General features: G+C 38.5%; 4 protein-coding genes across 4 annotated transcripts; 2 read left to right on the forward strand and 2 right to left on the reverse strand.

Annotated features, from left to right (window-relative positions):
* The first annotated feature begins 1653 nt into the window (after nucleotides 1–1653).
* On the forward strand, nucleotides 1654–3447 carry LOC101293981. The gene is made up of 4 exons (XM_004300927.1): nucleotides 1654–2070; nucleotides 2123–2506; nucleotides 2642–2719; nucleotides 3052–3447. The coding sequence occupies exons 1-4, from the start codon at nucleotides 1654–1656 to the stop codon at nucleotides 3055–3057; spliced, it is 885 nt and encodes a 294-aa protein (XP_004300975.1). The 3' UTR covers nucleotides 3058–3447.
* Nucleotides 3448–5098: 1651 nt separating this feature from the next.
* LOC101309253 lies at nucleotides 5099–6623 on the reverse strand. The gene has a single exon (XM_004299004.1). It carries the CDS (start codon nucleotides 6353–6355, stop codon nucleotides 5516–5518), a length of 840 nt encoding a protein of 279 aa, XP_004299052.1. The 5' UTR covers nucleotides 6356–6623; the 3' UTR covers nucleotides 5099–5515.
* Nucleotides 6624–9382: 2759 nt separating this feature from the next.
* Nucleotides 9383–18839, forward strand: LOC101309543 (glutamine--tRNA ligase-like). Its single transcript, XM_004299005.1, has 26 exons — nucleotides 9383–9907; nucleotides 10017–10184; nucleotides 10694–10906; nucleotides 11284–11550; nucleotides 12892–13056; nucleotides 13180–13230; nucleotides 13391–13462; nucleotides 13556–13655; nucleotides 13800–13895; nucleotides 14085–14146; nucleotides 14222–14416; nucleotides 14629–14781; nucleotides 14858–14913; nucleotides 15121–15211; nucleotides 15290–15376; nucleotides 15635–15832; nucleotides 15939–16037; nucleotides 16325–16456; nucleotides 16554–16690; nucleotides 16806–16905; nucleotides 16983–17066; nucleotides 17407–17507; nucleotides 17596–17710; nucleotides 17812–17901; nucleotides 17983–18115; nucleotides 18565–18839. The coding sequence occupies exons 1-26, from the start codon at nucleotides 9584–9586 to the stop codon at nucleotides 18654–18656; spliced, it is 3381 nt and encodes a 1126-aa protein (XP_004299053.1). The 5' UTR covers nucleotides 9383–9583; the 3' UTR covers nucleotides 18657–18839.
* A 1540-nt stretch (nucleotides 18840–20379) lies between these two features.
* On the reverse strand, nucleotides 20380–21733 carry LOC101309834 (transcription factor WER-like). The gene is made up of 3 exons (XM_004299006.1): nucleotides 21492–21733; nucleotides 21269–21398; nucleotides 20380–21181 (listed from the first exon to the last, which is right to left on the reverse strand). The coding sequence occupies exons 1-3, from the start codon at nucleotides 21643–21645 to the stop codon at nucleotides 20614–20616; spliced, it is 852 nt and encodes a 283-aa protein (XP_004299054.1). The 5' UTR covers nucleotides 21646–21733; the 3' UTR covers nucleotides 20380–20613.
* Between the last annotated feature and the right edge of the window lie 3399 nt (nucleotides 21734–25132).

Here is a 25132-nt window from a genome sequence, read left to right on the forward strand (position 1 = left end):
CGCACTCATTCCGCGCCCGCGCTGTGGCACGCTCCGCACCCTTGTTTTTCTTACTTTTGGTACTGCTAGTTACCTCTCTGCCCTCGCTGAGGATCGTGGCCAAAACAACAACCGTTCAATTATCCAGTGCGCCTTCATCGTCTCTGTCAGGTTCGAGTGCAGCCATGTCAGGATTCAAATCTTGTATCGGCCGATGACAATGCGACTATTGGAGCTCTCGGAGGTCATGGTGGAGCTTCGATTGAGCTAGAAGTTAGGAATCACGAGATCGAAGTCGAAATGGGTGGAATAATTAGGGTTCCGATGAGCTCAAGTGGAAAATGGAATATCCAGCAACAAATTAGACCAATAGGTTCCCTCCATATCCAACAAAATATAGAAAACAACATAAATAATTCGCTAATATAGACCGACGTTATTTACATACTGTTAAAGCATATTGCCTAATTGTTCTTCGTAAAAGGATTTACATAATGGAAAATGCTCGCATTGAATTTTAAAATTTGTGAGTGGAAAATGTAATGTCAAGCAAATAAATCCAGCTGGACCTATGCATTCCCTTGTATCCATAAAGTATATATGAAAACAATATAAATAATTCGCTAATATAGAAGAAGTTATTTACATCCCCGTTAAAGCATATTACTTTCTTTTAATGGGTATTCGAAATGAGAAATGTACACGTTGATTTTAACAAATTACACATAAGTGAAATATGTAATATACAAGACAAATTTGGATCATGCGTTGCCCCGTATCCATCATTGTATAGAAATCATATAAATACTTTGCTAATATAAATGATGTTATTTACATCCCCGTTAAAGCATATTATTTTTCTCTAATGAGCTTTCAGAATGAAAAATTATGCACATTGAATTTGACAAATTAGACATGAGTTGGAAATGTAATATCCACAAACAGATTTCAACCGATGTATTCCTCTGTAACCAACAGAGCATAGAAACAATATAAATAATTCGTTAATATAGACCAATGTTATTTACATTCCCGTTAAAGCATATTACTCTCCTTTATTGGATCATCGGAATGTAAAATATTCACCTTGAATTTTTTTGGCCTTGAATGTAAACATTAAAAGTGTGGAAAATGTATTTCTCCACACATTAGGTTTTCAATTTTTATAATTCCAGTCCAGATAAAAGAAAATAAGATTGGAATCTTACCAAAAAAAAAAGAAAAAAAAAAGATTGGAATCAACGGCTATAACACGAGATCAAAGAGACCTTGCTCAAAAACGCGACGCATCACCCGGGAAAACCCCTCGGTGCACCAAAAACACCACAGCGCACTTTAGCAAAGGCCCAAAACCGGGAATTCAAACCCGAAAACAAAATATAAAAAAACAAGACATTGCCTTCTGGCAAGAGGAATAAGAAAATAAAAAAAATGAGGCCAATTTTGGGGCAAACCCGAACGTTAAAAGGCACCCACCCCTGAGTCCCCCCCACTCGTATATAAACTTACGTTTCCCGGCGATTTCACAAAAGAGGGCAAAATAGAGCCAGAGAGAAACAAGAGAGAGAAACTAGAGAGAGAAAGAAATTTTCCATTCGGAGAAAAAAATCAAAGAGAGAGAGGACTCTGTGAAATCAGAGTGGTGGGGAGGCTTGGGTTTGAGTTTTCCGATCAATGGTGTATACGGGAGCGTCGGAGGAGAGAACGAGAGTGACGGCGGCGGCGATGAATTCCGAGAGAGCGGCGAAGCCTCTGCACAATTTCAGTCTGCCGTGGGATTTGAAGTGGGGGAACCAGAGGCACCTGCGCTGTATGAAGGTGGAGGACTCCGATGCCGACGCGCCGCCGGCGGGGTTTGATCGGCGATCGGTGGTGGGGATGACTCGGCGGCGGGGAGGGGAATCGGAGGGGGTTTTCGAGAGGCGGAGCAGGGCGAGGAGGCCGAGGATCGACGACGGCGTAGAGGCGGAGGAGGAGGAGGAGGGGATCGAGGCGGTTAGGGAGAAGCTCATGTTTGAATTCAAGACGGCGGCGGATAAGATGAAAGACGCGATTTTGAGAGGCGAGGAGGACCTCGACGTCGACGTCGACGTCGGCTCCGGAAGCTGCTGTGGTTACTGACGTGGCGGCTCCGGTGGAGGAGGACGCCGAGGCTGCGGCGGTGGAGGATGGGGGATCTTCGCCTGCGGCGGCGGCGGCGGTGAGGCCGTGGAATCTGAGGACGAGGAGGGCGGCGTGCAAGGCTCCTATTGGCGGTGGCGGCGGCAGCAAGGGTTTGAGAATTGAGGAGAGGAAGGTGAATTCCTCGCCGTTGAGGAGTGAGGGCAACAATGGCGGCAAGTCGCCGAGGCTGGTCCGGGGGGCTTCCGGGTCGGGTTTGGAGAAGAAGGAGAGGCCCAAGGAGAGGCCCAAGTTCTCACTCACGCTCTCCAAGAAGGAGATCGATGAAGATTTTACGCAGATTCTCGGCCACCGCGCTCCCCGCCGCCCCAAGAAGCGGCCCAGAGCGGTGCAGAAGCAATTGGATGTAAGTCAATTTAAAATTTTTACTCTTTCTTCATAATTTCACTCACCAAATTAACTGTCTTTGCACTTCTTCTTCCTCCTCCTTTGGTTTCGTTCGAATCAAATAACAATAATGGTGGTGGTTTGGATTTTACAGGCGTTGTTTCCCGGTATGTGGTTGACGGAGGTCTCAGCTGATTCGTACAAGGTTCCCGAGTTCCCTGAAAATGTCAAGGTATTTCCTTTCTTCTGAGTTCTATCTGAAACTTTCAAAAGTTTCATGCTTTCGTCGAAATAGAATGATATGAGATGAGGGACCTGGTAGTTTAGGCCTCTAGCCTCTGAATTATGAAAATTTGGATTCAATGTAGTTGACTACTTGTCTTGTGGGTTCATAAATTAAGAAGACGAGCATGGAATTTAAAGTTCCCGCTCTTCTTCTCTGTTGGTCATCAATTTGTAAAATTTGTTTCAGCTGGTTCTTGGTTTTACTTACTTGTGCTCCTTTTTGATATCTGAGTCTTCAGAAGTATGGTTCCTTAATTTTGAACTTGATTCGTTTTGCAGAGGTAGCGAGTTGGAGCAAATGCTGGCTTGTGTTGATTGTTTCAAGGCTCTGTCTTCTGACTTCTGCTGCTGCTGGTAGCGCTAATTAGTGGTAGGCCACAGTACACATTGTGCAATGGGAATTTGATGAAAGGTCGAATCCCCTGCACTGCTTAATGTTCAGTTGCTTTGGAACAATGATTTTGTTTGTTAATTATAATTTATCTTCTTTCTTCTTTTCTTAATAATTGTAAATAAAGGTAAGCTGGGTGGCTACTATTATATGGAACTAGTTATATGGAATAGAATACTTGTTCTATGGTCTTGATTTTGTGACGGTCTAATGTTGAAGTTGCATTAATATCAGTGTACTCAGTGTTCATCTTTATTTGATGTGTTCTTTGGGTACTATTTGACAATTTGTCTTTTGAGTCTTTTAGTTGTTCTCTTCATTTACATGCATTGTCTTGTGAGAGAAGAGGATTAGCTTTGGGGGAGTGAGTTTTTGTATGAACATGGAACCTGAAGCCTTTCATTTCTGTATCCTGTAGTATTTTGCCGATGTTGGGAATGTACTCAAGTTTGATGCTAACTAGGGTCTTGGGTTCTTGCCTCTATGGACACTTGGCTGCTTTTATTTGTTGCTTGGCTTGGAAATCACACATTAGTGTTGATCAATTTTCACAAACCATAATTTAGTACTTGAAACGTCCTGGCTTAACCTGTAGACTGTAGTATATAATCATCATAATGTGCAATCTTTGATTCCTTCCTTGCTAAACCCTCATTTCCTTCCCTACTAACTGCCAGCAAATGCTTCAGTTAGTTCTACTACTTCCTTGTTCATTGATTACTGGTATTTCGCATGCTGTGAGATTCTGTGTGGTGAATATAGAGTTGGTCTGATAACATGGTAGTTCAGTGGAATCTTTCACCTTATATTGCTTGACTTTTTTCCCTGTCTTACTGGTTTGAGATGGATACTCTTTTATTCTCTTGTGAATCCCTATAGGGGAAGGCATGCCTTCCCAATTTATTTGAATTTTTTATTTTATTTTATTTTTTAAAAACCTAGTCATTTCTGCTTCCAAATTGGTATTTTGTCATTTTCTGTCTTATTCTCGTTTATGCTGAAAATTTCAAACCAGACATGATAATATAGACATGAAAGTTTGTGAGGATCACAGATATGGAGTTCCTCTGAGGTTAATGAGTACTAATCTCCAATGCTTAGTGATTAATGATGAGCCTTATGGATCATTAATCAATCAATTGTCTCCATAAATCATGACGATCTTTTCTTAGGTCAGAAAATCCTGATGATCTTACCAATTGCTTTTAGCTTATGCCGTGCCTGGCTTTGGCTTTGGCTTTGGCTTTCTGGTCTCTCTGCTGGACTCTTCTCCATCCTGGAAAATGGAAATTGGCTCCAAGCAACTCCCTTGTTTGACTTTGTGGGGTTTGGTTGGAACTGGCTGACATGTTATTCTCTTCGGCTCTTGAACTCCAAAACTCAGAGAACCAAGGTCCAAAGGCTGTTGTTTGACTCGGCATCCTTGACCTTTGAATACGCGTCAGAAGCTCTGTTCTGTTCCACCTCAACTATTCAGAGGCCCGTTTTAATCTACAGTCCACTAGTGGAACTTCAACTCCAGTTTGAAGCTTCTTTGTTATTTTGAGGAGTGCAATCTGTCGTTAACTAACACTATTTGGTTCTGTTTGTTATCTTCCTAGTGCAACCAGTCATCCCTCCTCAGATCATATCCATCCCTCCTCATCTCCATCTCTTTTTAAATTTTTTTTTTTATTAGATTCTCATCTCCATCTCAGTTTTCTATTTCCAGGCACTTCAAAACTTCATTCTAGATGAACAGCCTTGTTGTTCTCGTCCTATTTTATTTCCACTAATTCGTTATACTCATTTCCTGCTTTACTATAACCCAAGTCCTCGCAGGGGTTTGGATCTGTCATGACCCATTCTTAAACGAAATGATGATTGAGGACTAAAGAAATGGACTCTTTCCATTGATGATTGATTTGATACTTTTCCTTTCAGCTAACCTGTTTTTATGTCCTAATACTACAAAATTAAAGGATCTTAAGGAAAGCAAAGCAGAAAAGAACAAAAAGAAACCCTTAATCAATGTTTAAACGAAGAAAAAGAGTCGTATTTACTTGGTTTGTGCTATAGATAAAGAATCAAAAGCAGAAAAAAAAGAAAGAAAGGGATGTGAGGAGAGAGGCATGAGAGAAAGATACCTTGTTTATCTTGTCTCCTAAGCCAGTAACACATTGATATGAAATGCAGAGTTTACTGTCCCTACACTTCTATCCCCTGTAGTTCTCACAAGTAGTAAATCCAAACAGTCGATAAACTATTTCTATTTTTCCATACCAGCAAAGATTCCTAAACATTTCTTATTTTACAGAGTATGATCACATGGTTGGACAGCTAACTGCATCTGTAATTGGACATGAAGACATCTCATTTCTTCTTCTTTTTTAACTTACCATTACAGAAGAGAGATCCGAACCCGAAAAAACTCACGGTAACTTTCGAAATGTAAGGCGGTGGGAGATTCAGGACTGGACTGATTCTTACCCCATTGCCGTAAGATCCACTCCTCCTTAATGAAGGCTTGTGTGACCGCGGAGAAGTGTTGTAAGGATAATAAGTAGTGCTACTTGAACATGATGATGATGATGCTGAGGATGATCTTCTCCTTGAATTGGTAGATTGGTTTTTCCTCAAAGGCTGCTGCTTCTGATTTGGGGTAACTGTTTGTTTTGGATTTGGAGCTGATCCGGTTGAGTTGCTTCTCGAAAGAAAATGCAGTGATCGGATTAAGTTCATGCCTCGCGCAGTAGTAGTACTATCCAAATTGAGGCTGCTGCTTCTCCTGAACTGCCAAGAAGGCTTTGCAATCGGAGGCTTCTCTTCGTTTTCAGTAGCTTCATCTTCGGCATTGCTGTCGTCTAAGAACTCCTTCAGTCTCTTTTTCTCTGTGTTCTTTGTTGCGGATTGAGGAGGATGAAGAAGGGTTTCTTTGCTGTTGGTGGTGTTGGTGTTGGGATTTGGCTTGATTTGCACAGGAAGAATCTTGCCATTAGAGAAAAGCTCGTCGGCTGAAGACAGCTCTAGCTTGATATTATTGACTATGCAGAAGTCGAAATCGGAACTTGAATCCACTAGAGAGGAGTCTAACCGTTGTAGTTGCTGCTCTTCTTTTGGCACCGTTGCGTTTGCCTTGTCGAGATCATGAGAAAACGAAATCCTTGGACTAAATCCGGGGCTGGAAATCTCCGAGCACACCTCAATGCCCATAGTTGAAAGCAGTACACTTTCATAAAGAGAGAAAGAGTAATATAACGCTGAAAGAACTTGCTACAAGCCACTGCTTTGAATTCAAAGAAAACAAGGAGGGGTTTTTGAATCACCAGAGAGCCAAAAAATGACAACTGATTTGGAGTCAAAGGAAGAAGGAAAGCTGGCAGGGATTGGAACTATGGGAATGAGAAGGCAACATTTGCAGCTTTAGCTTTTCCATCTTGTCTGAGCTTGAGCATTAGATACAGAGAGTCAAATCAGTTATGCAGAACAAGAAATGAAACTACTGCTTATATTCCCCTCCAAGTGATCAGAAAAAAGAAAAAGAGAAGAGTAAAAAGAATGAAAGTGGTTGAATTTAAGCACCGAAAGGCTATAAAAGAATCCGTCCTCTCTATGAAGCTTTTACTTTTAGGGATGGAAATACCAGAGTGAAAGTGACTGAGGACTTATTAGGATTTTTTTGCCTCATTCTTGGATTTTTTTACCTATTAGGAGGCAAATGACCTTATTCTTGGATTTTTTTTGCCTTCTGGTCCAAAGAAGAAGCTATACAAATTTGGCAGCCATTTGATCAAAATGTGTTTCATGTTAATATGTTATAGCTTGGTGAGCTTCCTCTCTGAAATCAATCGACATAGTACCAATATCCATGTGCATATTTACACATTCAGCAGATTATTAAAACCCAAAATCTGATCTCTGCATGAAAAGGAACAAAAATTGCATGGGGGAACAACTGGTTGAGGGTGGATCTAGTTGCCATTATAATATAAACAGCTAGCTAATTTCCCCTATTTGGTACAAAAATTTGCAAAGTACCAGTCCATTCATTCAGATTTAAAAGGGTGTTCGAGCAAAAGTTATACAGTGCTCTAGAGTATTGAAATTTCAAAGCCTAATGCTATTATTAGTCATTGTTCTCCTCCGAATGTTTTTGGATATATAATTTCATTACTCGGGAGCACTATAATGTCTCGAAGATTTACAACAGGAGGCTTCAACCGGAAGTATGGATTATTATTCACAAGCAAGCAAAGGGTGTGAGTAGATGTAGTCTAACTGACTGACAGAAGGTTTTGATGATTGATGGCGACAAAATGTGGCATGCGATGTGGGGTTGTTCAATAATGTGCTGTTGATGGCATGTATTAAGGTGCATCTAATTTCAAAGTACTGCTTATAAAGCAATCACTTTGTTACCCCATTTAGGGGCAAAGACAGAGACGAGTTCTTATCAAAAAAAGAAGAAGACAGAGATGAGTTTAGTAAAAACTGTCAGGCCTCTGCATTTCTAAGTTATAAGTTCTAACCAACCAAATTGACAACCTTAACAATAGAGTGAAAAGAGGAAGGGTCTACTAGCCCCATATGTTTTGTTGTGATTCTTTCGTTTTATAGTATGGCACACGAATATATCAACTTTTATGGGATGAATGGTAATGAATGATAAAATCTCAAAAAGAAAAGGAACAAGGGATTTGATGGTTATGTCTATTTTATTAGTTTATAATCTTCAATTGTCTATTTTATTAGTTTATAATCTTCAAAGAAAATGATGTAATTACGAAGTGAAGCTTTGAGTTATCTTCATTAATCCAGCATTCAAACGTAAAATTAAAATATATTATTTGATGCATAACCGAGTGACGCATATTAAATCTCTCTCGTAAGTCCCACTTGATTGAGCAATACTCTTGAATACAATTTGAGAAAACCAGCATTGATGTGTACTCAAAATCCGATGGCAAGGACATGACAAGATACGAATAAATATCGTCATATCGCCGGACCGGTACTCGACGAGTGCTACAGTTCTAGGGCATCATCATCATCGTACGGTCCAACTCTAGGCTTGGTTTCATCCTCGTCCCATCCACCCACATTGTATAATGTCCTTGCAATGGCGGGAATCTAGTTACGATGCACTTGGCATATCCTAGACACTGATACTAGAGCAACTGGACTGATATAACTAATTCAACTAGATCTATAAAACGGTGTCGTTGTCACATATCGTCAGCAAAACCCAAACGACCACAGAGAGAGCAGGTAGAATTACCAAAACAGCCCCTAGGTACGACTTTTAAGCAGCAAGGGGAAACCTCAGATCTAAACCGGATCCGACATTCCGACCCAACTCAACCACAGCTTCCACGAGTGATATACGCGCGAACACGCACCTGGTTTATTTGGTAAGGACTTGACTATTTTGTCCCTATGGTGGGGAAGCTAACATGTGGAAGTTACGACTCTATCCTTTCTCCTTGTACAACGTGTGAAAACTGTATATGACCTTTTATTTCTTTCCATTGAAGAGGAAAGGTCCCCTAAATCACTGTTGTACATATGTGAAATTTTGTGATATAATTTTGGTGTCCACATCTTGATATGGAGATTTTCAAAATCTCATGTACTCCATATTCCTTATGATGCAAGTTGTAAGTGTTGTTTTCATGTTGAGATCTTTATGGTAAATTTGATTCTAAATGTGATTTTATGTAAAAAATGTCATTTAATGTCAATATTGAATTTATCCTGTGTTCAGCTGATTTATGTAACTTTCAGTTTGATCATATTTTGCATGTTTAACATACAACTATGTATAGATATATGATAAATTATGATTGTATTCGATCTAATGTAATCTCTAACATGAATATGTAAATCTTTAACTACAATCAGACTCAAACAAAAATTATATAAAAAAGTCAAAATGAATAACATACGAAATGTTTGTGTTCATGTTAGATACGTTGTGTTCTCACTAATTGAGAGGGGATGACCAAAATGTCTAGTATTAGTAGTATAGACAAATTTTTATAAAATATATTGAAATTATATTTTGATGTTACGATGTTGATACATTGTGTTGTGTTCAAATTAATACGGTCTGTCTTTTTCTCAATGCTATAAGATTTCCGCCTACAAGGACAAAGTTGTCACTTTGATTTAAAGAGCCTCGATGTAGGGCCGTGCGTCGCAGAAAATATATATAACCAAAACGAGTTAACGACCAAGCAAACAGCCAGAGACCCCATCGGAGCGACGTTGACAGTTTTGACCATCGGCTCTCGTACGCCTTACCGTCCACATTCCACCACCGACAGAATCCTCTTTCCCCTCCCTCCAATCCCTCTCTCTCCTCCTGCATTTCAGGGCCATCATTATATATACACACCCACCTCCCTTCTTCTTTCTTCGCCAATCGAAATGAGCTAGCTCATGGAGCCCTGGAAGAACGCCGCCATGAAGAAGAAGCGGAGGCCCGTCCGGCTCCGCTGCTCCGTCAAGAACTACGACTGGGGCATTCTCGGCCACCATTCCAAGGTCGCCCGCCTCTTCGCTCTCAATTCCGGCTCCGACATCGACCCCGCCAAGCCCTACGCCGAGTTCTGGATCGGCACTCATGAATCCGGCCCCTCCTTTGCCGAGTCCGGGTCCGAAGAGGACCCGGTCAGCCTCAAGTCGTGGATCGCCCGGGATCCGAGTGTTCTCGGCCAGAAGGTTCTCGACAAGTGGGGCCCCGATCTTCCGTTCTTGTGCAAGGTATATATGCTCCGGAAATTTGGATCGCATTGTTTGGGGAATTAGGATTCGCATTATTTGCGGAATTAGGTTATATTGAGTTTAATTGGATGTGTTGTGTGGTTTTTAGGTACTTTCGGTTCAGAAGGCTTTGTCGATACAGGCTCATCCGGATAAAGAGATGGCTAGAGTGCTGCACAAGTTGCACCCTGGTGTTTATAGAGATGATAATCACAAGCCTGAAGTGGCATTGGCGCTGACGGAGTTTGAGGCTCTTTGTGGCTTTATTAGTCTCAAGGTGAGATTAGTTTTGGAGCTCAATTGTTGTGTTACTTTCGAATTTTCCGTGGAGATGTTGGTTTTTTTTAGGTTGCTCGGAAGTGTAACTTGGTTACTGGTTTATAAGCTGTTAGGCGATATTGGTAATTATGAGTTCAATGGTCTTTCTTTTGGTTGAGGTTTCTTATGATTAGTGTGTTGACTAGTGGAATCTAGCTGCAGTGATTTGAGTTCTTTGGAGATGGAGCATTTGATTCTGCTATTGCTTTGGTTATTACTACCTGTCATGATACAGAGCATGTAGTTGTTAGTTTCATTTTAGCAATCTTTCCATTAAGAAGGAAATAAATGACTGAAGTTAAATCAATGAATGAAGGCGTTTTTGCTGCAGCGTAAAGACTTGGGATAGATGATGAATGAATCATGTTTGAACTTTATCAAGTATTTTCCCGATTATAGTAAAACCAATATGTCATTCTAGTTTGTATATCAATCTTTGTACTTATTCTATGCTTGTCTATATTTCAGGAGCTAAAAGAGATGCTTCGTACTATTCCTGAGATAGCCGAATTGGTTGGGGTGGCAGATGCAGAGAAAATTCTACTTGTTGGTGAGCGACATGAGAGTGGGAAAGTAAACACAGATTTAGAGGCCATGTTCAGTCGACTTATGTTGTCAAGCAAAGAGACAATTTCCAAGATGATATCCAAACTGAAAAGGCGTCTTAATCAAGAGAAAAAGGTAACTTCCACTAATGCAATCTTAGTGAAGTTTTATTGCTGACTATTGTTGTAGCCATTGAGGAATTTGCTTGATGCACCGTTACTTCAATTATGTTTATTGAGGCAACCCAATACTAAGAACAGATTAGATATAGTCTAGTTTTTGTACCAGCAGGAAAAAATAGTTGCTGATCCCATCTACTTTTGCTTAGTGGTTTAGCTTTCGTAGGAATAGTTAAAATGGTGCTTTCTTGAAGTAAGACTTGACAAAAGAAGTGGGAATGTTGTTTCAATGGTCAGTGGGACTGAGATGTTGTTTTGTCCCACTATGGTTATATTGATTGCATGATTGGGGTTTGATTTTTGCAATAACCATATTTTCCTTCATTGGACCAGAAAAGGCAATTGACGGTTAAAGAACAGCTGGTACTCAGATTAGAGAATCAATATCCAGCTGATGTGGGCGCTATAGCTGCATTTTTCCTAAACTATGTGAAGCTGAAACGTGGTGAAGCATTATATTGTGGACCAAATGAACCCCATGCATATATTTCTGGTGAATGTGTCGAATGTATGGCTACCTCTGACAATGTTGTTCGAGCCGGCCTTACCTCAAAACAAATTGATGTTCAGACACTTCTTTCTATGCTCAAATACAGACAGGTAATGGATCAAAATCTTTACTACAGATATGCACAAGTTTGATGGTAGATTTCCGGAGAGGGATATTCCATCATTTAAGTCCAATATTCATGCATTTTGTTTTGGTCATATGATGTATACCAGTATACCACGTCCTGCAGAGGATACAATATGGCAAACCCCTTGTTTGTTTAGTAGGACTTATCTTTTATGTTTCCTCTATTTGCAGGGAGCTCCTGAAATTATGCAAGGAGTTTCTCTGAACGCATACACAACAAGATTTATCCCACCATTTGAAGAATTTGAAGTCGACTCCTGTAATCTTCCTCATTCTGCTTCGGTAGTTTTTCCTTCCTTCATAGGACCATCCCTTTTTCTAGTCACTGCTGGGAAAGGCAGGTTTGATGCGGGCTTGGCTGGGGATGATGTAGTTACAGAAGATGATGATATAGTTGAGGAGGGCGAGGTTCTATTTGTGCCTGCCCACACCAAGATTAGCATTACTGCTAGATCAACAGAACTACATTTGTATAGGGTGGGGGCAAACAGCACATTTTTTAGGGACCTGTAGCCTGCACTTAAGAAATTACTATTACTGTTCACTTGGAATTTAGATAATATGCGGACAAAATGGATATTTTCTTGTCCGTAGGCATGTAGTAATGCTCTTTTATTCTTTGATTTTTTTTATTTATTCTTTATAAATACTTATAATTGAACAACATATGTGTTCTAAATCTATATTTATTCGGAATTACTAGTCGTTTCATCAGCATTTTTTTTTATTCAAACAGTGTCTCAATTTTGAAGTCATTTTCGGCAATTATAAAATTGTCGTATTACAAATGGTGACTTATTGGTTTTTTTTCTTGGTCAACAAAATTAAAATGGAAGGTTCTATGTCACCATGTAACAAAGAAGAAAAATATTTCTCTACACTGATTTCACATTTTTTAATTTTGAATGAAAGATGTGCTAATTTTCTTTCTGACTTGTCGTATGCTCTACCAAATGGATGTTATATAGTCTAATACTATTTGGTCTAGAGTGACATAAAATGTTGTGATTTTAACTGAAACCATTTAAATTGTTTAGCCGATAAAAATAATGTACAAGCTATATAAAATTATAAATAGGAAAGATTCTAAATTACAAGATTCTGAAAATATTGACAGATGAATCAAAAATATATTTTTACCCGATTCCTCTAGCTAAACGCGTGCGTGGTTTCCAAGTAAAGCCCACAGATATAAGAAAAAATCCAACCAAGTAAAGCGCCACGTATCACTCTGATTCCTTCACTGCACGCTTGTTTTAATTAGGGTTTCTTCACAGCAGCTCACCTTAACTGAAGCTTCACAGACCTCTCCTTCGCCGACGTTGGATATGCCGTCCAAGGAAGACGGCGCCTCCGATAAGGAGAAGATTCTCGAGCTTTTCTTGAAGGTCGGACTGGATGAGCGCACGGCCAAGAACACCATCGCTAACAACAAAGTCACGGCCAATCTAACCGCCGTCATTCACGAGGTACTGGATGATTCTTCTTCTGATTCTCCATGACCGATGAGCTCAGTTTCATCAGTTTTGGAGTTTAATTCTTCCATAGAGCTATGAGATTTATCCTCTTGTTTTGATTATGAATAATCTCAGGCTGCAGTTACTGATGGATGCAGTCGGAACGTCGGTAATCTTCTATACACGGTAAGTAGTTTTGACTTTTTAACTCACTTGTGCTTAAGATGTTGATTCGGTAAATGTTACTATAGATTCTAGTCCTGTGGAATTTTACTTTGGCTGCGTTTCGAGATTGTTCAGATTAAGAATTTGTGGATTTTGTTATTAATGTATAGTGGTGTGACAGGTTGCTACGAAATTTCCAGCAAATGCCCTTGTGCATCGGCCGGTATTGACACAGTACATTGTGTCCTCAAAGGTTTGTGAACATACCGTTTACTGTGTTTATGATTCATCGAATTGATTATCGCATTAGTTTTTCTGATTGCTCATGAAAGTTTTTGTTTTCCAGATTAAAATTCCGGCTCAGTTAGACGCGGCTTTGTCTTTTTTCGCAAATACGGGCCCTGAAAACTTCAAAACAAGTGAATTTGAAGAAGCATGTGGTGTTGGTAGGATTATGATCATATTTGGATTTGAATTTGACTATGCTGTTGGATTGTTAGATTGTGTTTTTTATTTATTGCATGTAGTGCACGGTTGTAGTGCTTTCTTGAATTTTAAAGATCTATAACCTTGATAAAATTTGCGAGCAGGGGTTGAAGTTTTAGAAGAAGAAATCAAGCAATCTGTTAATGAGGTTTTTGAAGAGAACAAGTCTGCAATTTTGGAGCAGCGCTATAAAACAAATGGTTAGTCTTTTTTAAGTGATTACTAAATAGGCGTCATGTGATAAAATATTGAGTTATGGTTGCAACATGCATTGAAAAACATATCTATGCATGATATGTTTTTATTTTTAGTAAAATTTCTTTTTTTTTATTATGCTGGATGATCACTCTGTTGGAAACTGAACTTCACGTTCTATTTTCTGACTTCAGTGGGTGACTTATTTGCACATCTTAGGAAGAGACATCCGTGGGCTGACCCAAAAATTGTAAAGGTATGTATTGTTGAATATATACAATATTATTGTTGTAAGTGATTGTTTGACTCAATATGCCTAATCCTGTTACAGGCATCGATTGATACAAAGCTGCGTGAATTACTTGGTGAAAGGACTGCAGAAGATGATGTAAAGGTTCCTAAAAAGAAGAAGGAGAAGCCGGCTAAAGTAGAGGAAAAAGCTATCGCTGTTTCTACCCCTGAACAACCAGCTGAAGAAATTCTCAATCCATATGCGATATTCCCTCAACCAGAGGAGAACTTTAAGGTAATAGCGATCACTATTTCTTGTGTTATAATGCACTCCAATTACTTCACAAAGCTATTATTGATATGGACAGAAAAAAAAAAGATTTGCTTCATGTAATTTCAGAAATAGCATTTTTTGGTTTCTTACCAACCAGCAACTGTTTAATTGATTTTCCAAATCATAATTTGGGGTTGTTTAAAGAGACTTTGCTATTGTACTGTTAATTTCAGGTTCATACTTCAGTTTTCTTTAGTGATGGTTCCATTCTGAGATGTTGCAATTCAAGAGAACTCCTTGAGAAACACTTGAGTGTGACTGGCGGGAAAGTTTTAACTCGCTTTCCTCCTGAACCGAATGGATATCTACATATAGGCCATGCCAAGGCAAGTAAATAAATGGTTTTTAGGCTAAATTCTGTGGTTCTTCAAGTTCCAACTTATAGCCATCTATGTTCATCAGGCAATGTTCATTGATTTTGGCCTGGCAAAAGAGAGAGGTGGTGGCTGCTATCTGAGGTTAGAGTCATTCCTTGATAAGTCATTCTGTGGTTCTTCAAGTTATCTTATTTTATTTAATATAATATAAAAAAGTAAATATAACTGTTTTCATGCATTAACAAATGACCATTGCAGAATATTATTATCGTCTTTCAAATTTTTATATTGGTTAGTTTGAAGAGAGAAAGGAGTCTTAATCTGAATTTTTGTTTCTCCTGCTTGTAGGTATGATGACACAAATCCAGAAGCTGAAAAGAAAGAATATATTGATCATATTCAGGAAATTGTCAGTTGGATGGGTTGGGAGCCCTACAAGGTAAAAGAGCTGGTGGTCAGATGTTTTGCTTCTGTTTATTTGATGTCATTGCAATGGCTGACATCTAACTTTATGCAGATCACTTACACTAGTGATTACTTCCAAGATCTGTATGATTTAGCAGTGGAGCTCATACGAAGGGGTCACGCTTACGTTGATCATCAGGTTTTGTTTTGTAGTATTTTGAATAAATGAATACTATGGAAATTGCTTTCCACTCTTACTGTAGAGTGCTTACATGGACAATATGTAGAATGTAGTTCCATTACCCGACCCCATCTTATCTTATATCTAGGTAGCTAATCTCTCCAACTGGAGGGATAGTATCAATTGATTGTTACTTCTTTGATTTAATGGCATTGGTGGTATTAACTAATTTTCATTGGTTTGAGAAGGATGCTTACTTTTGCTCATTGGTTTTAGACGGGGGATGAGATAAAGGAGTACAGGGAGAAAAAGATGAACAGCCCTTGGAGGGATAGGCCAATTGAAGAGTCGCTGAAACTTTTTGAGGATATGAGGCGAGGCCTGATTGAAGAAGGGAAAGCAACTCTAAGAATGAAACAAGATATGCAGAGTGATAATTTTAACATGTATGACCTAATTGCGTATCGGATCAAAGTAAGTTTCTACCTCAAATGATCTTTTTGATTTCTCAGGCTTATGGCTGCATTAAGATAATAGGCTGATTTTTAATTTTTATTGTCCTTTTCTTTTTCTTTTTCAGTTTACTCCTCATCCGCATGCTGGAGACAAGTGGTGTATTTATCCAAGTTACGATTATGCTCATTGCATTGTGGATTCTCTTGAGAATATCACACATTCAGTAAGTTCTCCACCTTCTATTGGTATTCTTTTGGGATGTACTGAATAATTTGTGATCTTTAGATTTATGAAAGCAACTTGTCTCTCCAGAACAAGCTTGGAATCATTGTGTTTTTTTTTGTCTATAATATTACCCTGAATGCTATACTTACATATCACTACTTGAAATTCTTATACCAACAGTAGTCCTTTGTGAAACTGGGTTTTTTTTTCTTCAACATAGTAGTGTTTCTTATAACTTGTAAAGAGTGATGATTTATTTATTCATCTTGTCTATGAATATGGCAGCTGTGCACTTTAGAATTTGAGACACGCCGTGCTTCATACTACTGGTTATTGCATTCTCTGGGCTTATATCAACCATATGTTTGGGAATATTCAAGACTGAATGTCAGTAACACTGTTATGTCGAAGCGTAAGGTGAGTCAACTATTGGACATACTTATGTCGTTCACAAATTCAATATGTGGTACCATGTATGAAAATTGACACTTAACAACTACTATTTATGTGGCAGTTAAATAGATTAGTGACTGAAAATTGGGTCGATGGTTGGGATGATCCGCGTCTTATGACATTGGCTGGTTTACGACGTAGGGGTGTGACATCAACTGCCATTAATACATTTGTTAGAGGAATCGGAATCACCAGAAGGTTTGAATATGTTTTTGCATGTATACCGTATATCACTATATTGAGCCTCTTCTAAAGACGATTAGATTTACGGTGCTCATAACCATTTATTAACTTCTGATTTCTTGTACTGCAGTGATTGTAGTATGATTCATCTGAGTCGCCTCGAGTACCACATCAGAGAAGAGCTCAATAAAACAGCTCCTCGCACAATGGTTGTGCTGGATCCTGTAAAGGTGTGAATCTTATGGCCTTTATTTTTGCTTTAATATGATTTTCCTTCTCTTTTATTGACCAGTCATTTCTGTTTAAGGTCGTCATTACCAACTGGAAAGATGACCTCATAAAGGAATGTGAAGCAAGAAAGTGGCCTGATTCTGAGGCGGAGTCCTACAAGGTAACCTTGGATTTCACAGATAAATTGTTTGCGCTAAAAGTGCTGAAATATGAAGTTTGGTCATCTTTGGTGAATAATATATATCTTTAATTTCTTTTTGTCCAACAGTATATGGGTCCAAATGATTCAGATATATAATTATAAGAAAAACCTATAGCTGGATTTCACAGTTTTAAAGAGGATTACTTCATTTTCTTTGGGCTAATAACACTTTGCTTCTTGTTTTGTCACCACCTTTATCAATTTTAAGTTTTTTACCAGTTGTATTGATTCTAATATTGCTTCAAGTTTGTGGTACTTATGATTGTCACTAGCTTATGTTTTCTGGTCTATACATCAGGTTCCATTTTCCAATGGGTTGTACATTGAGCGCTCTGATTTTCGCCTTAAAGACTCGAAGGACTACTTCGGACTTGCTCCTGGAAAATCTGCACTGCTCAGGTATATATGGGTTGCAGGTTCTATATTTCCCTCCACCCTTTAGAAGATGTAAGCTCCCCAGTAACAATCTTTATCTTCATGGTTGCAGATATGCATGTCCTATCAAGTGTGTGGATGCGAAGGATGTTGTTTTAGCAGAGGATAATGAGACTGTCCTTGAGATACGGGTCGAGTATGATCCAGAGAAGAAGACAAAGCCAAAGGTTTGTAATCTTTCTCCTTTACTGGAATTGAAAATGTGCTTTGAAATGCACGCTCCTGCTACTTACTCATTTCTGAATTCATCCGTTTATGTATTCCACAGGGGGTGCTGCATTGGGTCGCCGAACCTTCTCCAGGGGTCGATCCACTCAAAGTGGAAGTTCGATTGTTTGACAGACTATTTAACTCAGAGGTTGGCCATCATTTATTTTCTAAGACCCCTACCTCCCTCTATAATATTTAGTTTTCCTAACAAAAATTGTGCTTGTGCCAGAATCCTGCTGAGCTTGAGGACTGGCTTTCTGATCTGAATGGAAAATCGAAAGTGGTAATACCAAATGCATTTGCTGTTCCCACACTTGGGAAAGGTGTTGGTGTTGGCGACAAGTTTCAGTTTGAAAGACTTGGTATGTTCCTGCTTTGACACTTCTGATGAGGCATGAGTACATAGTGAAACTTTGTGTTGCATCCAGTGTATTCTACAAATATATTAATGACCAAACTTTTTTTTTTTCTTAAAAATGCTGATGCCATTGATATTATAAGTTTGGAAAAATGCAAATCACCTATTTTCAGACAACTGTTTGTTCCTCTTCACCATGTTTTTACTTTTTGGTCGGGATGTTTTTGGAAAATTTCTTTTGATAAACCTTTCATTTACTGTAAATCTAACTAATAAATCTATGTTATACCATATACATCAACTAATAGATCCTGAAATTTGTCAAGACTGCTGAGCTATAGAAGTAATGGGTTGATGTAGAGTAGCTTGATTCCATATAACTTTCTCAGATTTCATGAATTTGGAGATATCGCTAGATTTGTAGTCTGACTTTGTACCTATTTGCAATTCCAGGCTATTTTGTGGTCGACAAAGATTCGACTCCTGAGAAGCTTGTGTTCAATCGAACGGTCACGCTACGAGATAGCTACAAGAGTGGCAAGTAGGTCTTATCTTTTGGATCATCAGAATAGAAAGCAATGTGGGCAGTTTATAGCAAACCTTTGACATGTGTTTTGAATATGTTGTTTAGACAGTCTGATGTTATTTTGACCATGTTTGTTGTGTATATTTCAAACCAATTATACGACGAAGTTATATATACAGTTGGCATTGCATTGTTGTCATCCATGCCTGTTTTGCCACACTTACAGCTTTGTGCGTTGTTGCATGTCAACCATAGCGCTCTTCCTGGTTTTTACCGTCACTGAAATTAAGTGCCTTACGCTGGGGTGTTGGTCTCGTGTCCATGAAAAGAGAACTTAGGTTGGGTGGGGAAGTGGCTGCCGAAAATATCTGCTTGAGTTGCAGAGGAGCAATAACAGAGGTCAGGAACCCTCTTGAGTCTGTAGTCTTCTTCAAGTAAGAAAAGTAAAACCCTATCACCATCAGCCTCCCTGTGACTCTGAACAGAGTCCGGTCTCTTCACGCTTGCTTGTGAAAGTGAAAGGACGATTTGATTTGATTGAAAGGATTGATTTGAGGATAAAGTTACCATATTCTGCTTTCTCATCATGCATGCACTCTTAGGTTCCAGCCTCACATGAAAACTTAGCGCCATTTGGATCACATGTTCAGGCACGGCTTTTTCAAAGATATCATCTTTCACTCATTCACCAAAATCTGTACTATGATGATGACCAACATTTAAGAATAAGATACCCAATTTTACTATATATACCCACTGGAGAAACCTGTAGACTAGAATAAAGAATCTTACTGCCTTGGTTCCGAGCCAAATCATTGATCGTTGGACTAGTAAAGTATATGCTTTTCTTCCACCGGGTGACTTGTAATAGAAACCGGGCAACTTCAAATCCTAGTAAGAAAGGGAAAAAAAAAGGTTACGAGTACGAACAAAACGTGGTCTTTGTGTTGTATATATTTCCTTGATTTTGTGACATTGCTGCTTAGTCTATACAATCTTGACGGATTCATAGTGCAGACTCTTTGCCATGTAGTCTGTACAGGGCGGAACTACACTCCGGCATGGGAGGGTTCGGACTCATGTTAGGATTTTTTTAATAGTCTTAATTAGTCTTATTAACATGGCTTAACATTCCTTCAATTTTCATAATGAACCCCTTTAGCTAAACTACCCATAAAAGATTTCATTCAAACTTTGACATTTGTTAATCCTTAATTTTGTGTATTCTAATCATAATATCAAATATGTTTCCTTTACTTCAACGAAAAAAATTGTCTCCTCTTTTATATTCCTTAACGAGATTCATTGCATTTATCTTCTCTTGTATGATAAAATACAATGAGATACTTGTTTTTTTGTTCATATTTTAAAATTTTAGGTTTGTTCTTTACATGGGAGAAAAAAAATTGTTCTTGAGCATCCCCCACCTTAAAATCCGCTCTGCCACTGAGTCTGTAGATAAGTTTTTAGGAGCCTGAATATCCTTCACAAAGACAAAAACAATAAACGAGGTGATTGATTGATTTAGGAGTTATACTGTTGTACATGACAAAGGTGTCCCTGTAGAGTGGAAGTGATTGATCCATTGAGTACAAATTCTTCAACAGCATAAGCTTTAACATCAGAGATCAGGGTTTCAAATTGTTTTGAGTCATCACTCTACCTAGATCTCTATCCATTTCTTGAACTGACTGTGGATTTGAACTGACTCAATAACAAGGTCAGACAACATCAAGTAATTTGGCAATTTGCATATTACTAGTCTAGTAGAAATATAGTTACTGAACATTCCAACTTGAAGCATACAACTTCAGACACAGAATATCATCCACTAAAAACCTATGCTGCATGCAGCTATATAATTTCCTACAGATAAAGGGTCACTTTGTTTACATTAGTACATTACACCCTTTAGATTCCTACTATGAATTGTAGTCCTTGATACCCCGTCTGATCTTGTATCTCTCCCCAATTTGTCACATCCCCTGCATGTTCCATAAAGTGTCAGTCATGTAATTGTTCGACATCCAATCGCTTTCTGTCATTTGGCAATCAAACTGTGAAGCGTCGAAAGAGGCCATTTCTGAAACAGGGTCGAGGACAAGACCCCCCATGTCATAGTCCACATAATAACTGTCATTTAAAGCTTCAAAGGCATAGGATGAACTTGCTGGCTGTTCTGGAATTTGAGGCAGCTGTGAGATAAGAGACTCCGAAGGACTATTATGACTCGGGCATGAATTTCCAATTAGGGAATAATCAGATACGTGTGACACCATCTTGCTTGGTGGAGGAGGAGTAGGAGCTGCAGAGATGTGAGAAGTTAAGTAACTGGAAGGAGAAGGTGAAGGGTCTAAACTAAGTGAAGTTTGCTCCATCTTCTGACGCAAAGTCGGCATCCAGAAACATCGAACTGCATCAAGAAACCTCTGGCTATTAGACTCAATATTAAGTTGGCGTGCCTGTTTTTGCACCCTTGTTCTCCAGTAGTTCTTAATCTCATTGTCTGTTCTTCCTGGCAAATGTTGTGCTATTTTCGACCACCTTAAATTCCCAGAGTGAGTACAAGAGTCAGAAGAGTACAAAATTAACTATGTATGCTATAACTCTGACTAAGATTACGAACTTTACCTGTTACCCCACTTGGAATGGAGCTCAAGGATCAAGAGTTGTTCTTGTGGAGTAAGGTTCCCACGCTTGATGTCAGGTTTCAAGTAATTCAGCCATCTCAATCTGCAGCTTTTTCCTGTCCTCTTCAATCCTGATGAACAAGTTGATTGAGAATTTGAGAAACGAGTTCGTTGATAAAAAAAAGTTGTGCCATGTATGAGGACTCAAAACTGTTGTAGTTTACCTGCACATTTTGCTAAGGCATTCCAATGGCCTTCACCGTGGTTTTCAATGTAATGTATGAGCAGGGTGTCTTCGTCAAGCGTCCATGGCCCTTTTCTCAGCTCATTCTCTTCTTCATTAGGACTTATGCTCGCACTGTTTGCAACACCAGCCATGGCTGCTCCCCTAGAGTGTTAAGTGTTTTTGAGGAAGGGAGAGGAAAGAAAGAAAGAAAGAAAGAGGTGCCACAAAGTTGTTTGTCTTGAGGTAGAGAAGTAAAAGCCAAAGATTTATAGGCAGAATAGCGATCAATTCTAACAAAATAAAAACATAAATAAAAACGCAAAATAAAGGTTCTGCCTTTCTAAACTGACAAAGATGGAATTGTTCTGAGATGAGGTTTGGTTAGGTGGCTAAGCTAGAGAAGTTGAGGCCACTGCAAAAATGACCCTATGACCCTATTCAGTCCAAAAATAGAAAGAAGATGGCAAATTATGTGTTTGAACTTTCTACATTACCCTTAATAGCTTTATATTTGATCATATACTGTTGGATAGAGATTTGAAAAGGTCCTAAAGAAAGAGAAGGGATATTAGATAACTTAGTTCTAAACTGAGAATGAAAATGAAATATTAATTGTAGGTGTTTCTTCAGGGGAATTACTTCCTTTCCTTCCATTGTCAATCTGGATTCTGTGTACAGGAACCGTGATTGACTGGACAAAATATATTTGCTTTATTAGCAAGAAAAATACAAAACTAAGAGTGGAATTATGGGGTTCGTTTCTTGGTTGGAAACTTTATATATGATATTGACAATGTGATTACAATATAATGATGCCTGATGCAAGCACAGTAGTTTCAACGCTCTACTTATTTCAGCAATTTTTTCTTCCAAAGACCCAAACAGTAGTAAGAACATTACCGTATTAAGACGCAAGAACCAAAAGGGTTCTTAAATTTTCAACTTCCACTAAATAATTGAGCGCTGCAAGCTACAAAAGGTTTGGATCAATGCTTTACACAGCTCTAACATTACTAGCATCATCCTTAACATTTAAGATTCCAGGAAAAACAAAAGGGTATTTAGCCTAAGTTTGGACTAAGATGAAGTTTAAGCTTGTGATGATAGGCTTGCTTGCTTGTATATATCAAAAGTAACGCCAGTAGAAACAGTTTTACAGTATTACTTACTATGATTCTAAAGCAGAATATGGCAGACACTCATTTCCTTCACTTCACAAGGGATTATTCTCAAATCATGACCGAAGTTTTTCGAGTCTCCTTACTTCATTTTATCCCTAAGAAATGTTCGATTATGAAGTGATTAGCTAGGGGAGCTTTCAAAGTGGGTGGCATGGAGGACTCCTTTAGAATCAAATGGGATTTTAGGGTGATGATATCACATAAGAATCAATGACCGGAAGATAGAGGTTTCCGTTTTGATCGAGTCGATGGTTCCAACAAATGCTGCTGTCACCTTTCCTAATTTTGATTGCGGAAAAGCTAAAGATTAACACTCATCATGTGATTCGATATTTATCAAACAGGATAATTCAACTCCTGCAATTATTGAGACTAGGATATGAAGAAACTGAAAATCAATCGTTAACCACAGTGGGGATTCACGCGTGTTCTAAGTGGTGACCCAGCTCTCTAATGGAAAGCAGACTGTGGTTGAGAAAGAGAGAGTACGTACTACTTCGGCTATGCCACTATGATGATGATCATGCATACTCAATCATTGACACTATAATTGGACCCCATAGTTTGAACCACCATGGAATGAGTTGGCTTGTTTTTGATAGATTTCAGTAACTGTATAGGGTCATATACATTATCTCAGAGAATGAGTTAGACCGCGGTGGTAACTGGTAAGCATATACTATGGTTATGAAGAAGCAATCGATTCTGATGAGGATTTGGAAAAGGTGAAGTTTCATTTCTGTGGTGATTGAAAGGCAATGTCATTCAGAAACAACAAGTTTCGGGAGGAATGAGAGTTCTTCCAAGATTTGTACATTTCATGTTTCGTTTTGTGGCTAGCTCTAGTCCTCGATCTGGCTTGTAGTGCAATGTTTAACAAAAATGTATTCAATTAACTCCGGTAGCTGCAGAGTTGTCATGTTAAGTTGTCAGTTGTGCACATGCAATGTGCCGCACAGGCTCTTCTGCAGGCATTTGTTTTGTCCAAGTTCATTGAAATATCAAACATCTTGAATACCTAGTTGAATTGCAGCTCGCCAGCTCCTACGTACACGGAACTCTATGACTTGCATATGTTATATACAAACAAATTTATCATATTTGTTTTACATATTTACATATAATTGAACTTAAGTTACTATATCGACAACACTTTGTTCATAAATTTGTAAATCGACATAAATTAGGTAATTACTTCCTAATAAAACAAAAATTACCTAAATAATGACTCAATTTACCTCATTGACAACAAATTTGTTATTATGTCAGTAAATATAGATATCATATACATGTAGGTACCTAAGAAAATTCCTACATTAATATGTGTGTATATATTTTGTAGTTTAAATCAAACGTGGAGCAAGGTATATGATGCTGATATATTTTGGGGTAGGTAGCTTGGAGCTTCTACTAACGGAACAAATCCCCCATCTAAAGCGTACTGCAGCATTCGAATGGAATATCCAGTGATCGAAGTCACCGAACACCTGCAATTCTAGCTCACAGGTGAGTGGATGACTGAGATCTGATCAAAGCCCAACTCTCTACTTTTAACTCGTTTGGGCCCTATGATGGACCGAACCCTAGAAGTTATAATTGTATCACCATAGTACTATAATCTGTAGGGAGTCATTCTAGTGAGGACTTTTATAATGAGGACTGGTTGAGGATTTTTCGGTTTATAGTTTAAAATACCTATTTTTCGATCACATCTTAGAATCTTATCCGTTTAGTTTTTAGGTCTATATGATTAGATCTTGCCTACAAATTTTCAACTGAATCGGTGATCGTTAAGGTAACAAACTAGATCAAATTAATGGACGAACCAAATCTGTCAAACATGAACTGTTCAAGTTCATAATTAGTAAATCACATTTATGAATGCCTTAACGATTTTCATTATGGCTGAAAATTTGCAGAAATGATCCACTCATAAATACCTATAAACTGAACGGTTAAGATGTGGATATAAGATCGAAAAGTGGGATAAGCCGAAAAATCTTCAACTAGTCCTCAACTTAAGGGTCATCATTAGAAGGGCTCCCATAATCTGTAATCAATTTTATAAAAGTTAGGTTGAACTCTGTTGTGACTTGTGAGTCCGATTCACAAGCTTCCACTTACATACGAGAGACTTAATGATACCAGATCAAATGATACAAGACATGAGTTGGGCATTTGTTAAAAAGAAAAAGAGATAATAACATAAGAGAATGTCGTGATGAAAATTTAGGCGAACAACTTAAAACAACATATATATGCTAGAGATTTCAGCAATCAACAACAATGCATTATTGTTTTATAACTTCGTGTACACGTCTAAGAAATGTGAAAAGAAATTAATATGAAAATCGATCAAGGAAGGCCTAAATAAACATCGGTAAGCAGACAAATTTGTGATGTACGTCAAGTTGTACCATCAAAGGAAAAGAAAATCGGATGAGGATGAGGATGGTCA

The sequence above is a fragment of the Fragaria vesca genome, linkage group LG5 (genome assembly GCF_000184155.1).
Source record: "Fragaria vesca subsp. vesca linkage group LG5, FraVesHawaii_1.0, whole genome shotgun sequence".
NCBI lineage: Eukaryota > Viridiplantae > Streptophyta > Magnoliopsida > Rosales > Rosaceae > Fragaria > Fragaria vesca.

Coding starts and splice junctions, on each gene's coding strand:
- LOC101309834 (XM_004299006.1), bottom strand. CDS start 21,645: ATGGCTGGTGTTGCAAACAGTGCGAGCATAAGTCCTAATGAAGAAGAG. Junction 21,399..21,491: donor TGCCTTAGCAAAATGTGCAG/GTAAACTACAAC, acceptor CTTGTTCATCAG/GATTGAAGAGGACAGGAAAA. Junction 21,182..21,268: donor CATTCCAAGTGGGGTAACAG/GTAAAGTTCGTA, acceptor TGGGAATTTAAG/GTGGTCGAAAATAGCACAAC.
- LOC101309253 (XM_004299004.1), bottom strand. CDS start 6,355: ATGGGCATTGAGGTGTGCTCGGAGATTTCCAGCCCCGGATTTAGTCCA.
- LOC101309543 (XM_004299005.1), top strand. CDS start 9,584: ATGGAGCCCTGGAAGAACGCCGCCATGAAGAAGAAGCGGAGGCCCGTC. Junction 11,551..12,891: donor CTATGCTCAAATACAGACAG/GTAATGGATCAA, acceptor GAAGCTTCACAG/ACCTCTCCTTCGCCGACGTT. Junction 14,782..14,857: donor TACATATAGGCCATGCCAAG/GCAAGTAAATAA, acceptor TATGTTCATCAG/GCAATGTTCATTGATTTTGG.
- LOC101293981 (XM_004300927.1), top strand. CDS start 1,654: ATGGTGTATACGGGAGCGTCGGAGGAGAGAACGAGAGTGACGGCGGCG. Junction 2,071..2,122: donor ACCTCGACGTCGACGTCGAC/GTCGGCTCCGGA, acceptor CCGGTGGAGGAG/GACGCCGAGGCTGCGGCGGT. Junction 2,507..2,641: donor CGGTGCAGAAGCAATTGGAT/GTAAGTCAATTT, acceptor TGGATTTTACAG/GCGTTGTTTCCCGGTATGTG.